The 16,579-nt window shown below is 45.5% G+C and overlaps 1 protein-coding gene across 1 annotated transcript in view; it reads left to right on the forward strand.

Annotated features, from left to right (window-relative positions):
- The window catches only part of chst15 (carbohydrate sulfotransferase 15), a 48,972-nt gene that overhangs the window by 17,204 nt on the left and 15,189 nt on the right, over positions 1–16,579 (forward strand). Inside the window, exons 2-3 of the mRNA XM_083636089.1 lie at positions 13,612–14,200; positions 15,491–15,830. Of these exons, the coding sequence (XP_083492215.1) occupies positions 13,760–14,200; positions 15,491–15,830 (781 nt within the window). The 5' untranslated portion in view covers positions 13,612–13,759. The remainder of the gene's footprint in view (positions 1–13,611; positions 14,201–15,490; positions 15,831–16,579) is intronic.

Below are 16,579 nucleotides of genomic sequence, written 5' to 3' on the forward strand. Positions count from 1 at the left end.
CCCACATTGTTGCTGATCCGACGCTGCTAAGAGTTGGACCTCCGGTGTGTGTGTGTGTGTGTGTGTGTGTGTGTGGGGGGGGGGGGGGCAGGGGGTCTATGATTGCCACATATTTCACAAGTCCCAATTAGCCAACCAGCGACCTACAAAAAATAAAAAGGGGGGGTGGGGGGAGGGGGGGTTAGGGGAATCGAGCCTTAAAACCCGTTATATAAGGACTTTTCTAGACGTCTATGGAGAAAATGAATGGGGAATTCTCTTCCGGACCCAGGAGACGTCACGGAACTGTTGAGCTCTATAAGACCCGATCCTCCCACGCAGCGCTGTAGCATCCATGGATCGGAATGTCACTTTTTGCCCTCTTCGTAGTCACTTAAGGTTCACACCGACCTATTAAAGTTTTTCACTGGCATCGAGTTTACATACAAAGTCAATGCAAACGAGCGATTGAGCGTATATTTGCCCGGGAGAAAAATCGCTGGGCGTCTGAGCGACAGAGACAGAGCGATAGGGCGAAAATTTGCTCGTCGCCCGAGATGAAATATCCCAACTCGAGCGAAATTTCGCTGGCATCAGTCGCTCGCTGTTCAACGCTGATTGGCTGCCATGTGAGAGTGAGTCAAGGATCACACTGGCTTCGCTTGGAACAAACCGCTGGTTTATTGTGTGGCAACAAACCGCATTGACAGCTGATTGACAGGCTGACAGCTGACATGAAGTGAAGTCTGTACTACCGGTATAGAGCTCGCGTTAGGAGCACGCTGATAGGCTTAGCTTGTAAACAACTACGGTGGCTCGTAGTGGACAAACATCATGACATTGCATAACGTTATAGCCCCCAGACGTCCGTCAATTCTTGTGCCTGTTGACGAGCAATTTAAACACAGCGACAGAGCGATTCCAAAGGGTTGAATCGAGCGACAGAGAGAAAAATAAATATCTCGTGTGAACATAGCTTTAGTGTGGTTCATTTACGCATTCAATTTCAATTTCTTCACAACTTGCATTTAAGTCGCTCTGTCAGTCGGCCTTCATTAGCTCTGTCTCTGCCATGTCTCTTTTAGCCCCTTAGCTTTTAAACCTCATTGGATTGTCAACGAGACAGTTACATAGTACATAAATAGAGAATTTGAATTAACAAGAGAAAACATCTGACCACTGAGGCACAATATTAGATGGTAGGGGGTTAATGGAACAAGCGAATTAAAGTGACTGGAAGATCACTGTTAAGAGAGATTAAAAAGAAAGATCTGTTAGCAGGGGGAAATATGGAAATGTACGCCAGAATTATTTGAATTCATTGGGGTATACATTTTCTAAAGTGACATAATAAGTTACAGACACATTGCATCTAAGTTCATCCTGATGAATTATGCATGGAAAGCGGTTGTGCGAACACAGCACTGCTTTGCATATGCCCCTCAATCTTCAAGCTCTTCCTCAAACACTCCAGAAATCCTTGATTGCTTATTGCATTAGCCATGCAACTATCCAAATAAAATTTTCATAATCTATAATTAGATGTGAAGTAGGCACTACCCTCGCAGAGATACAGCACATCTGATTTGGGTAACAACATTCCATCATTTTCAATTACAATTTGGCCCCCGTTGTATTTACCTTGTGTACGGTTCAGTTCACGCCAGGCAATTCGCAACATCCATTACCACGATCAATAATTAAAATTGTAGCCGTTGTTCTTCTGCACTTTTTTTTTTAATGACACCATCAGAAGCACTTGTTCAGCTCAGATGAAGCCCTGGCTTAGGGAGTCTGCCAAGCAAAATATGATCATGAATAAAACAGCATGGAGGAAAGTGCTGAACGGGGACTCCACCTTTGATCCCAGCCTAGAGGCAGTTATGAATCCGGGGCAGAGGCCACGGTCCCGCCACCCTCCACTGGAGTGAACGTGTCCAAAGGCCCGCGCAGATAACCCCTGCCCCCCCCCCCCCGGCCGGGTCAAGGTTGGGCTCCTCCTGATCTGCAGGGGGCCGCCGTCTGACTTCCTGGAGATTAGATCCTGATCTTAGAGTCAACAGTGTGTGTGATCCGGGGGACGTGATGGATGACTTCTCCCTGGGCAATATGAAGAATGAATCCGCTCCGAGCCACAATGAATATTGATCTTCCCCATGTTGCTCGTGTTACATGGCTGTGATTTGCATGATTGGATTTGGCCACAGCGTCGCGACAGACGCCCCCAAACCCCCCACCCCACCCCCACCCCCCCCACACACACACCTAAACCCATGGGTTTGACGGGTCATGCGGGTCCTACTTACTCAATTATCGGTGGGCTTTATGGTACATTGTCAAGATACAGCCCACTGCAATCCCATTGGTGGATGTTTATCTGGTGCGGTCATGCTATTGTAAGGATTAATTTCACGCCTCAGTAGCGCTCTTTAGTTCTCCCTTCAGGATATATTTATTCCTACCAATGATGCTTATTCCATTTGATTCCCTTCATTTGAATTCGATGGCCTGATGCACCAGAGTTTGTGGGGAAAGCTCTTGTTCCTTTAAGATGCTCCTGCCAGTTTAAGAAAGCCCTTGAAGTGGAGGAGGCAGCAGTGCTGGGGAGTGTCAGTGTCTTCACCGGCTATTTATCACCAGCCTTGTTCAGCCAATCGCCGGCTTTGTGCGCTGTCACATGTCGGTCTCGCTCTCGCGGCTGCACCACCCTTGCAGTGGCCTCATGCTGAACTTTAATTATTGTGAGTGGCCTAGTGGAAAAGCATTTTTTTCCCCTCCGGCTGACACAGCGATGACTCTCCCCCAACCCCCCCCCCCCCCCACCCGCGTTCTGACTGCTTCGGTCACGCTCTCGCCTGGTCAGTGCTCTTCCTGTTTTCGGTGGAGTTGACCCAAAATCCACTTCCCCTCCCTGGAAATGCCAATAGGTCAGGGTGGTGAGGATGAGCAGAGGGATTCTCAGAGCGGAGCACAAATAAGTTCCCTCCAGCCAGCATTGGATATTGTATAGTGCCTGAGTCTGCAAGCAGTAGAGACTATATGCTTGCTTATCTGAATGTCATTAACTGCTTACTTTATCCCTCTTTTTTGCTTGTTTGTTTTGCAGGACCACTATGAGGCCATTTACACCTGGCGTTCACATGCGTTTTGGGTGATCAGATTGCAATCTGATGGCAATTTGATCACCCGAAATGGGTGTCCTCTCATTCCGCATACAGTTGCTGTATCCAGATTGAGAGGACACATTGCATTTACACTTGTGTTCAATGTGTACACAATGCGTCCCTGACCACCTCCGGAGGTGGTTTGGCCGATCAGATTGCAATCCGTCTTCAATGTGTCTTGGGGGTGTTTACACCTGTACTTTCAAGTGGTCAAGCACAATCTGATTGCAATCTGATGGTAGAAAACACATGTTAATGCCATGCTAATGTGTAAATGGCCTCTAAGTGGTCATTTAGGGGAAATGGCTTGATAATGCTATGTAGTAGACACTAGACAGGCTTGTTTTTTGAATGACACAGTGTTTGTTCAGTATGACAGAGGCTCATTTAAAGCAATTTCGAGAGGAGGTCGACAGCTCCCGGGCAGCTGCACACAAGGACTCAGGACTGGGACAGAATGTGAGATTCGCTTCTCAAGGTCTCTCTGAGGTCTCTTCCACACACAGGATTTCACTCCGCTCCACCGTTCTGTGCGGTTTTATTTTTATTCTCCCGCACGCCTCACATGGAGATGATAGAGGTCGCTCGGAATGTCGCTTTTCTCCAGCTCTATGGATACAAAGGCATTCTAGCAGCAACAGTTTGTTTTTGTTTATGTGCATTCCACATTTCCACTTTGAATCCTCTGATGTGATTTGTCAGCGCGCTCACAGATAACACAGGGTTCATGGGTCAATTCCTGCTTTCTGTATGGGAGTGGACAACACTCTATGTGTGCTGTATATTATGGCGACAATGTGCTCACTGCTTGTCTGACCAGCTTACACACCTGGGGCCGGTTGCACAAAACACCTTGAGTTAAGATTTTCCTTAGAGTCCGAGTTAAGGTGCCCATCAAATAAAATCGTTTGCACAAAACACCCTTAAGTCTTGTGCTTAAGTTTTACTTCAAATGTTTAACCTTAAGGAGAAGACTTTACAGGTGTTTTGTGCAAGCGGGCCCTGTAAATCAGGGATTTTCTTTCCAGAAGTCACACATTGCCCCGCACCAGGAACATGTGTTGTCTGCCATCAGATTGCAATCAGATTGTGCTTGACCACTTGAAAGTACAGGTGTAAACGCCCCTAACACAGATTGAAGATGGATTGCAATTTGATTGGCCAAAACACCTCTCAATCTGGATACAGCAACTGTATGCGGATTGAGAGGACACCCATTTAGGGTGATCAGATTGCAATCTGATCACCCAAAACGCATTAATGCCAGGTGTAAATCAAATCAGGCTAATGTGGTCAAGCAGCACTATGTGATTGCATTCTGATTGCAGGAAACGCATGTTAATGCTAGGTGTAAATGGCCTCCAAGTTTGGTCGCGAGTTGGCGGAATTTACCTTTCCTAAGTCCCACCCCTTTTTGAGCTGTGCTCCAATAATAGTTGAGCAAGCTTGTAGCAGCCTATGGAGCCGTCTAGAGTGTGTGATGTCACAGTTCACTCGAGATGTGTTTTTTTTTTACTAAATTCGCAACTAAATTTTTTACTAAATTTGCAACTTTAACACTACTTATACATACATATATTATACAGGAAACCCTTCAGCTAGTTCTGCTCTAACTCACAATATCAAAGAAATATAAGCAATACAATGTATAGTTTTTGAGATATTAAAATTTGTTTCACTGTTGTTTGACAGCTGTAGTAGGCTAAAAGTTTGACCTACCTAGCAGCCACAGTAACTATGACTTAGGATCGGTCAATTGCATTGTCTGTTGTATAATCTGCACATTGGCTCATAATATCTATAGTGTTTGCGATGCACATTGTGAAACTGGAGAGTAAAAGCCGAGCAGTAATATGATTATTCTTTATATCAGTCGACATCTTGATCTGCTACTTCACCATCCAGACGTCTCCGATTTACCTCAAGATAGTAAGCTGGGTGTCCAGCAATCAAAGTGTCTTTGAGGACTAAACCAGTTTTCATTGTCTGCGCATGGTAATATGGATTAGGTTTGCTTTGAGTTTGAGACTCAAACACTCTAATCTGCCTGTTGTGCATGCAGTTCAGTGAAGTTTAAGCGGTCACACACTGTAAACCGCACAGAATAATAAAATATACTCTGACATTTGAGGAGGCCTCCTCCTCTGGTCCTCTGAGGACAGACACTATGCGGGTCCTCTGAGGACAGACACTATGCAGGTCCTCTGAGGACGGACACTATACGGGTCCTCTGAGGACGGACACTATACGGGTCCTCTGAGGACGGACACTATACGGGTCCTCTGAGGACGGACACTATACGGGTCCGAGGACGGACACTATACGGGTCCTCTGAGGATGGACACTATACGGGTCCTCTGAGGACGGACACTATACGGGTCCTCTGAGGACGGACACTATACGGGTCCTCTGAGGACAGACACTATACGGGTCCTCTGAGGACGGACACTATACGGGTCCTCTGAGGATGGACACTATACGGGTCCTCTGAGGACAGACACTATACGGGTCCTCTGAGGACGGACACTATACGGGTCCTCTGAGGATGGACACTATACGGGTCCTCTGAGGACGGACACTATACGGGTCCTCTGAGGATGGACACTATACGGGTCCTCTGAGGACAGACACTATACGGGTCCTCTGAGGATGGACACTATACGGGTCCTCTGAGGACGGACACTATACGGGTCCTCTGAGGACGGACACTATACGGGTCCTCTGAGGATGGACACTATACGGGTCCTCTGAGGACAGACACTATACGGGTCCTCTGAGGACAGACACTATACTGGTCCTCTGAGGACAGACACTATACTGGTCCTCTGAGGACAGACATATACTGAGGCCTTGGAGAGTGTTTTTCAAGAACATTTTCCAAAGAGAAGACAAGTAGGAAACTTGGATTGCCACTGTAAATGGGTTATTGTTATGGCCGACAGAAAAATGTCTTTTAATCTTCCCCAGCACTTACAGATGAAGACAACAATACAGGGAAGTCTATAAGGATTACAAAGGTATTTTAACAATATCTGTGATAGAGCTGTGTGTTCTGTCCAGCGTTACAGAGCATTGGCATTGAATAAAGAATAGTAGTGCTGAGGAACTAGGACAGTGTGCACTTTCCAGACTGCCAGGTGCTAAGACCATTCAACATTGTGGTTTGAAGCATGATTAAAGACATTGTGAAGTATTTCCTATTGTCAGAGAGCATTTGGTGGGCATTGCATAATATGACGCAATAGACCCTTTTCACGGGGGCCATTTTGTGTCGAAAAGGCAGGTTAAACACAGGTGCAAGCAAAACACTAATGAGGGTTTTTAATTTCCATGATTGGAAGTTGGAAACCCTCATTAGGGTTTTGCTTGCACCTGTGTTTAACCTGCCTTTTCAACACAAAATGGCCCCCGTGAAAAGGGTCTATTCAGGGACAATGTAGGAAAAACAGGACAATATTCTTACCCTGCCCCTAATGGCATGCCTGTGTTTGTGCCACCACTTGGCCTTTTTTGTCTTCACAGTGAATGCCAAAGCCAAAGCAAATGTTCAGTTTCTGAGACACTATAAATATGTGAAAAGCTGGAATACAATCCGTATTTTTTATGATGCTTTGCCACAGCAGATGGCTAAATAGCAGTTAACGACGAGGGATCGCATGTGTGCTTTTATGAAGTAAAAATACAATCCATCCATTAACACTGGCAAAAGACATTGCAATAGTCGTGATGTCTGCATTTCCAAGACATAAAGAAAACAACTGATAAGTGAAGAAAAGGTACACGAGGGAGTGGCAATTAGCTGCCAGTTGATTGGTTCTTGTGCTGCTTTTTCCAGCAGCAAGATGGACAGCTAGGAGTGGAGTAACCTCACAAGGCAGCTGGATTCACACGAGATCATGAGATCAGATCACACGACAAATCATTTAGCAGCATCAGGTTAGGATGTGGAAGGCAGACTTTACACAAATCTGCCTAATCGCGTCTCTTCCCCTGATCTGCCTCTGAATGACAGGGTAGACTGGACAGACTGGCATGGACAGTCTCACTATAATGACTGATTAAGGCCATGGCAATCCATTTGCACCACCCAGGGGGGGGAAGTCCCAGCACAGCATGCATTCCATTAAATATGACGCTAGCATCTCGGAAGTTATAATAAGTATCTGGATTTCATTATGAGTTGTGTGTGTGGTTAAGGCTTTTGATCTCTCCAGTCAGATGACAGATTTGGAAACTTTTGACTTCCAATCCTAATTGATCAGACTCCCCGAGGTGACCGACGCTTCATTTCTCTTACCGGCAGCGCTGTGAGGGACTTATTCATGCTGGAGATAAATGACAGTAAATATCCCCCTCCAGTGAGGGATACGCTCAGGTCCACCTCCAGTGAGGGATACGCTCAGGTCCACCTCCAGTGAGGGATACGCTCAGGTCCACCTCCAGTGAGGGATACGCTCAGGTCCACCTCCAGTGAGGGATACGCTCAGGTCCACCTCCAGTGAGGGATACGCTCATCTAAATATCCACCTCCAGTGAGGGATACGCTCATGTAAATATCCACCTCCAGTGAGGGATACGCTCAGGTCCACCTCCAGTGAGGGATACGCTCATTTAGAACACGGCTCTCTTGAATACTCGATTCTGATTGGTCAATCAACAAGATTCACCGGTCATTATTTCTCGACAACCGACCGCTGCTCTGCCACACCTGGATTAATCAGTTGATAAGAGCATTTTGTCTGCAGACACTACTAATTAGGCCAACCAGTTGCAGCTGTGGTGTCTTGTGTGCCAATTACGAATGAAACCGCTTTGTCGTTGAAAACGCTATTAAAAAATCTATTTGAATAATTATTTTTGTCAGATTACTGAAATAATTTAGTTGTAGGCCGTGTTCTAAGCGGAAATAATGACCTTCAGGTGAATGATTAAGCCCTCCGCTGCGCGTCGGGCTCAATCAATCACCTGTCGGTCATTATTTCGCCAGTAATCACCGGCTCACAATACATTATCCCTTACGTAAATATCCACCTCCAGTGAGGGATACGCTCATGTAAATATGCCCCTCCAGTGAGGGATACGCTCAGGTCCACCTCCAGTGACCTAATGGCTGCCATCTGAAAGTGGTTGAGTCATCAAGTGTGGAAGGGATCCACATTGGATAAATAGGAGGATTGGGACAGCAGAGCCCTTTGCACTTGACAAGATGATGTTGACTCTGGCAGGTTTGGGGCTCGCTATATATTGTTTATTGTCAAGACGCCTAAGGCGTTTGAGGGATAGACTCCCTGATGAGTCTGTTCTGTAATTTAAAAACAGGTAATTTAAAAATAAATGTAGCCTATACTGCAAAATCTGCAATCTGCAACATGTGTAATTATAATTAAAATAAGCGTAATAATGACATGTCACCCAACATTATACACAATGTCAATACTGTACAATACAGATTCGGTAAAACTATTTCTCATTCATCAAAAAAGTTGTGGATTGCAATTGTAATAGAAATGATCGATGATTATACTAGGATTGTGTAAAATAACTACTTGCATTCCTCTGATATAATATTTTTGTCTGATCTGAAATGCCTATTAATGTAATGTTTCATTGTCAATTAAGGCATTCCAGCGCACTCGCAAACACCGCGTTTGTTTCGCGCGTGTGTTCTTTTATTTTTTTGACAGATATTTGAGCCTTCCCCGGGTAACCCCATTTTATACGTCACAACGCTATGCATTGTGGGCAATTCCCTTTCCATAAGTGGCCACAGCTGCTCCCTTACGGTAAGGGGGCAGAAAGGGCTCACTCCGAGCCCTCATTCACTTTGCGATTTCACCGTGGGACATCCCTAAGCCCTCACTCCCTTCACGTGAACGCGCCTCTAAGGGGAGTCAGTAAGGGGGCGGATTGGAATTGGGCCTATGTGTTGGGCAGTAGCTTGCTACAAGTAGTGAAGCTACATAGCTTAACTACAATTCTCAGTAGCTTGGTGGTAGCTTCACTACTTTTGAACCAAGTAGCTTTTTCAGTAGCTAAGCTATTTATAGACCCAAGTAGCTTGTAGCTTCCCGCAAAAGCTACAAGCTACTCGCCAGAGAAAATCCATGAGCAAAGCACGCAGTGGAGATTTCTGCTGCGGTTTGGATTAAACAGGAGGAGACATTGCATATGTCAAGTGTGCCTGTGTGTAGCCAATAAAGCACTTCCAGTTCCATTATGACGGACAACAAGACAGTGTTGTTGTTTCATCCTTGCTTTTTAGCATCCTTGCCTCTCTTGCAGCAAGACCCGGCACTACTCTGCCTCTGACTGGGTTGGGTTTAGGCAATGAAGACTGATGATTGTTAAGGGTAGGGCAAAATATGTCATGTGCTGGCGAAGTCACATCAGCAACGAACTTTGAAAGATGGCAGAGCCAGAAGGAGCCACTGGCAGTGATGAAGAAGACTTTCAGGTTTTATTGTCTGTTTTTGAATATTGTGCCATTGAGAGTTTCAGTGTGTTTTATAATATAATAAACAATCAAAATGATATTTTCTTTTACCTGCCTATTTGTTTGGTTGAAAGTTGTTCTACATGAAGTTAATTCAATGTGAGAAAAAAGTAGCTTTGATGTAGCAAGCTGCTTTTGCCATGTTGCTCGTAGCTTAGCTTGCTACATTTCTCTGGGGATAGCTTCAATGTAGTTTAGCTATATTTAATTGAGAGTAACTGATAGCTTAGCTTACTACATTTTCCAAGTAGCTTGCCCATCACTATCTATTACACCCTTTTCATGGGGGCCATTTTGTGTCGAAAAGGCAGGGTAAACACAGGTGCAAGCAAAACACTAATGAGGGTTTCCAACTTCCATGATTGGAAGTTGGAAACCATCATTAGTGTTTTGCTTGCACCTGTATTTAAACTGCCTTTTCGACACAAAATGGCCCCCGTGAAAACGGTCTATTGGGCAGTAAAAGAAGGAGTAGAGCCTGGTGATGCAAGGTTAATCAAAGATGTGTGTCCCCCAACCCCCACCCCACCCCCAAAATTATTTGGCGGCACACTTGCAATACCTCCGCGGACCACCAGAGAGGTTGGCAAACCATGAACTAGAGCTACAGTACATGTATCATAATTTTAAATCCATTACTCTCACCCAGCAGTTTCTTTTGGAAAGTGATAATAATAATCCCTCTGCAAGAGATAGATGGGTTCATTTTCAGGCTAAGAGGGAAAACAATTATATCTCTGTCTGTGGTTTCACTTCAGCACAGCAGTTTTGTGCGGTGGGCCCTTTATTGTTTTTCCCTTTCTTTTTTCACCCACTGAAGTTGCATTCGGGCAAACTTTTTGACGGTTCTGAAACCGGGTTCATTATCCTGGTGCCTGTCACCGGCAGAGAGAGAGACTGTGAGGACTGTTGCTGCGGGGTGAGACTGAGTGCGGGCCCAGCTGGAGGTAAATTACATCACTCGGGCAGGGGGGAAAAGGCAGGCGCTCTCCAGCCCTCCTCCTATCAGCTCTCCCTCCAGCTGCATGAACACGGACGGGAGGGTGGCCGGTGGCGGCCCTTATCAGCAGCAGGCATGAGGAGGAGCCATATCGTATGCGAGGGAGACCAGGTTGCCGGTAGGCCTGTAACATATGACAACCCCCACGGCTGTGTTGTGTCTGTGCACGTGTGCATGTGCACGTTACCAGAGACAATCCACTCATCCGCTGAGAGAGAGAGAGAGAGAGGAAAAAACACGGTGTCCTAGACCCTTGGCTCAGTTGTCATTATGCTGTATTTCATTCAGAGGCATGATGTTGGCCAAGCTCCAGGTACAAAGAAAGCCTCAAGGATAAAGTAGACATGCCGCTGTAAGAGCATTATCATTAAAGATAGCCGCTTCTGTCACCCTTTAGACACTCTGGTCCTCCTTTTATCTGTGGGCGACTGTTGATCCCTGTGACTTCACGGTGAGGAATACCATTTTCTCATCATATAATCCCTTCTGCGCTCCGGACCGGGTATCTCTCATATTCCTGTCTCTCCCCAGGAGATGCAGACTGACACGACGCTGAATCCTTCCGTCTTCCTTATCATTCGCTCCATATTGTGTGGGGAGGATGAATGGTGGTTCGGCGTTGCTGTGCCGCAATCACAGATTAAAACAGGAAGTGGGAGAGGAAATGTCAAATAAATTTAACCCAGAGAAATGTGATTATTGCTCAATTTTGGGTCAGAATTAGCTCAGATATTCCAGGAAATTCATTCCGACGTGTGATGAATTGATGATAATCAGCTTTCTTAGTACTGACTAATATCCCCATCTTCCTCAACAGTCACTGCCTCCTCATTGTGATTCAATACGTTCTCACTCCGAGCACGTAGCATATTGACGCTTTGTCCCGTCCCTTGTGCGTCGCTTGTTACTAACATGGTACCCTTGAGCGACCCATGAAACGTCTTGGGCTTTCCGACTAAACTCAATGCAAACCCATGGAAGTCATCTTTGACGCTTATGGCAACTGCTCCCCCATTAGCCTAACTGCTCCCCCATTAGTCAACTGCTCCCCCATTAGGGTCTGGGGGGAGGTTAGGTTTAGACGTGGGAGAGGTTAGGTTTGGGGTTAGGGTCTGGGGGAGGTTAGGTTTAGGCATGGGGGGTGGGAGAGGTTAGGGTTAGGGTCTGGGGGAGGTTAGGTTTAGGCATGGGGGGTGGGAGAGGTTAGGTTTAGGGTTAGGGTCTGGCAGAGGTTAGCTCCTCCAGACCCTAATGGGGGAGCAGTTGACTAATGGGGGAGCAGTTAGGCTAATGGGGGAGCAGTTGCCATAAGCGTCAAAGATGACTTCCATGGGTTTACATTGAGTTTAGTCGGAAAGCCCAAGTCGTTTCATGGGTCGCTCAAGGGTACCATGTTAGTAACAAGCGACGCACAAGGGACGGGACAAAGCGTCAATATGCTACGCGCTCGGAGTGAGAACGGGTTGTGTGATTTAAACGTCTTGACGGAATTTCGTCAGATTTGGCTCAAACGTCCACTTGGACTCAAGGATGAACTGATTCGATTGTGGTGGTCAAAGGACTACCTCCCACTTCTAACTTCAGGCAGGATGGTCGTAATTTAGCCTACTGATGAGGAGCTCACAGATAAACATTAACAGTAGCCTACTGTATTATGAACTTAAACGTGTTATTGTAAGTCGCTTTGGATAAAAGCATCTGAAATGAGTACGGTAATTTAATGTAATGTAAATGAAAGTTACTCAATAACGTTCTCATTTGGTTAGTTTTGATGAAATATGAAAGCCCTAATTTGCTGTCGGCAACATGTCCAGACTGTTTTCATTCCACTTAATTAAACAACAGTACATAAATACCATTTTCACTGATTGATCACAGATAGTGTACACGTCATTTTCTGCGACAATATTTTGGCTAGTGTGAGGTTTAAGGACTACTAGTTCAGATGTTTACCAATATATTGAATGTAGATTAATAGTTGCAGTTGGTTGTGGCAGTTCACTGCAACATAGTAGGCCTACTATACTGTATATTTATTTTAGTTTTAATTTTATTTCTAAATCTTTGCAACATCCAATGTAAAAAAAAAAAAAGCCAGTGTCAATGTTCAATAAATTCATGATGTTCTCAATGTTAATGAGTAATCGTGTTAAATAATTGTGATCTCAATATCAATCAAAATAATCGTGATTATGGTTTTTGCCATAATCGAGCAGCCCTACCTCAGGTTTAACCCTGATCAAATAGATGCCTTGTCTCTTATCTATTTCCTAAATCTGAACCAAAAGTGCACATGTAAAGGCACGTGGGTGTGTGACATATTTGACATATCTCTCTTGAGTTGCCTTCTGCTTACCTGTTGCCCTGTGTGTGTGTTTTAGCCCAATATCTCACCTGTCTCACCTGTCCACATTCTCAACAGCCTATCTGAAACCACCACGCTGCTACCAACCAAACTCATTCCACGACTAACCAGGGTCCCCTTACATTAATGCCTGTTCATCTATATTCAACTCATATTAATATAAGCATAACTACAATACAGTATACAGTTTTCTAGATACCACAATTTTACACTGTAAGAGCGACATGCTTTTGAGGTAGAAGATGTACGGAGAAGCTGAAATGAATAGAAATGCAATCAGTGGTCTCAGTGTCTGCCAGGTAGCGAGCTCGTTCCTGTGCTGAGCAGATACGTAAATGCAAGTCAGCATTTGAAGAGGATGTGACTCAGCCGCCGTCTCTGCTACAATATTGCAACAATTAAACCTCTGGGGACTTCCTCTACCAACTATGATAAGTGTGACGCAGAGAACACATGTATTCATTCTTGGTGCTGACAGCTCGAAATCCACCGCTACACAGACAACAGTAGGAGGGAACAAAGGATTATTGCAATTTAGCATTGCTGAGATTTCAGCAGGCACGGCATGATGAGCCCAAGGTTTTACATATGTTCTTCTTCCTCTTATCAGGGAGATGTCAGCAGGTGAGGTGGGCTGCCCCATCATGGACATCATCAGCCCTGGGCCATTCCTCCCTGTCACCGCCTCCGCCCTCTTTGTCCACGCCGCCTCCCCGTGTCTGAGCCACTGACGCTCGGGCCCGCCGGCCGTTGACACCATGACGCAGATGGACTACAAATACAGCCTGCTGGGCTCCTCGGTGGACGACTACCGGAAGAGGCCGCTGCTGCTGCAGGTGGACGACACGCCCATGAACCTGTTTGCAGTGCTGGAGGTCAAGCGGGAGCTGCCCAGGCGATGGAGCACCCTGGGGTGCTTCCGCAAGGTCAAGCTCTACAGCTTCCTGTTCGGCCTGGCCGTCATCTTCCTCATCATGGCCTCCTACATTCTGACGGGGGACAAGAAGGGCCTCCTCCTCACCCCGTCCCCTTACCACTTCAGCGGTCTGGTCAGCCCGGGACCCTTCCCCTTCAACCTCTCCTCCGCCAAGGACTATGCCAATATCAAACTGGTGGTGAAGACCATCACGTCCAAGGTGGAGTTTGGCAGCAGCAGACAGCTCCCAGAACTCAAGGCACTGGCCAACAGTGAGCCACATGTGAGTAGAAAAACATAGGATACATCCGTCTTATCTCCCCTATAATTTATTAAAAGGATTTTTTTTCGGATGTAGTAGCAAATTATTTCAAAAAGCAGACATTTTAATTTGATCTAATTGGAGGCAATGAATATCTCAGTATTTCGTACTGTAATCTTTAGAATTTAATTATAATGTAGCCGTGCTCCAGCATGATATTCATCTGCATTTTAATTGACAATCTCAGATGTCTTGAAACATAATTAAATGATGTGAATGGGTGATTCAGATCAGTACTCGTGCCCACAGGTGGCCCACACCAGGTTCAATACAACCACATTGATAAAATTCCCCACTGGTCGCAATTTCTAATTTCATTTATGAGAAAAAACCGGGCTGAAAACCTTGTGTAACACTTCATGTTACACCAGATAATTGCATATGTCGTCTAGCTGATTTGTCTGGCCTCCGACTTCCATAAGGGATTTAAAGCTCAGTCTTGCCACAGATTGGCCCTGTGGCTTCCTCACAGCGCCCGTCTCACCTCAAAGCCCGCTTCAATTAATTGTTAATCCTAATGATAATGGCTGGTGCCACAGCTATTTGCAACACACCTAATTTCTTATTGAACGAGCTAATGAATAGGAGCATGTGGCTGAGGGACAATCAATACCACATCTCTGCATAGATCCGCCATGAACTGTCCTTAAGCTAGCTCTGTCTCATAGGCAGTGAGTCAGTGAATCACATTGGCCCTTGCGGTATTTGATCAGCTAAAAACAAAACTGAAATGTGAGGGAGCAACAGAAAAAGGATGTCAGAAATGTATCAGACCTGGAGATGAATCAGCCTCACTCCTCCAGGCAGTGTGTGTGTGTGTGTGTGTGTGTGTGTGTGTGTGTGTGTGTGTGTGTGTGTGTGTGTGTGTGTGTGTGTGCGTGCGTGCGTCTGTGTTACGTTTGCATCTCCGAGACCGAATCCTCCTGCACAAACTTGTGGGGAACACACACTTAAGATTCCACACAGATGGTGTTTGCCTCCCTCCACCTGACACAACAGAGTCCCGTACTCAATGGAGCATCAAAAGTGGGCTTAAACAAACTTGTTCCTGACACTGTAGCTTATCTGAGAAATGACTGCAACTGATGTATCTTTCATCATGCAGCATAGCAAGGATCGGCTCAAGGGTTTACAGTCGGCTTCACATTCAATTTATCTGAAATCAATGTTTTGATTTATATGCCGGGGGAAGTACGGTGACTCAACAGCTTTTGCAGCCTTAAACAGCCCATTTTCTTTTTCACTTTACAGATGTTTTCTGTTATCCCCCGCAAATTCCTGCCTGGTGTCAAGAACCCATGCTGGTATGAGGAGTACACTGGGAATATCACCTCGGACCCTTACAGGACAAACTTGTACGCGCGCTACTCCAGGCGCTTCCGGACCGTGTTCGAGTACCTGAGGAACACGTTCCGAGAACACTTGTTTCACCGGGACGGCAAATTGTACCGCATGCGGTGCCTGCCTTACTTCTATATCATTGGCCAGCCCAAGTGCGGCACAACGGACCTGTATGACAGACTGAGACTGCACCCGGATGTCAGGTTCACCACTTTCAAGGAGCCACACTGGTGGACCCGCAAGAGGTTTGGTGAGTTAGGAAGACTATTTGTTCACTGTAGACACTCACATAATTTGCCATGGTGGAAGGTTAGTAATAGTATGCAATAATCATATCCCAAGAGGATTTAAAAAAGAAAAGTGGAATGGGACAATCTGCTGTATGTCACACTGGTGGAGCAAGCATTCAGTGACAGCTATTTGAAAGCTTCAAAATGCAGGCTTCCCTATGTCATCATCAGTATCATTCACTGTAGCTCCTGTGGTCGTACTCTAATCATATCATTGTATATCATTAAGATAAGATGATATATACGCCGAGATGTGGGACTGCTTTTTGGGGCAGGGAAGTCTGGATGGGTATTGATTGTCAAGCTTATAGTCCACCATACTGAGATTTTTCTAAACCAATTACCGCTATATGAAAACCAAAAACAGAAGCTCAAGTAAAAAAATAAAAAAGGTTTTTTCCTGCATAGGAAATAGGAATACCTGTGTGGTACCTTTAAGCTAGCTGTGGATGTGACATGAATAAGTAGTGTGTCTCTGATGCAGTTCAATCTCCCAATCCAATTAACTGACAATTGAATATTCAGGACCCATCTTGTGCCATGCATGAGAATAAAGTGAAAGTGTTTATTTTCTACGTGAGAGTTTGTAATAGCAGTTTTCGTGCTCCCCAAATGTAAAGCTGGACTGGGGTATTTACAAGCTGCCTCCATTGGCTATTTTCAATGCGAATCTTCTCCGTTTTTTTGCGTGTGCTTTTATGCCATCATT

The sequence above is a fragment of the Poromitra crassiceps genome (assembly GCF_964638095.1).
Source record: "Poromitra crassiceps genome assembly, chromosome: 4".
Taxonomy (NCBI): domain Eukaryota; kingdom Metazoa; phylum Chordata; class Actinopteri; order Beryciformes; family Melamphaidae; genus Poromitra; species Poromitra crassiceps.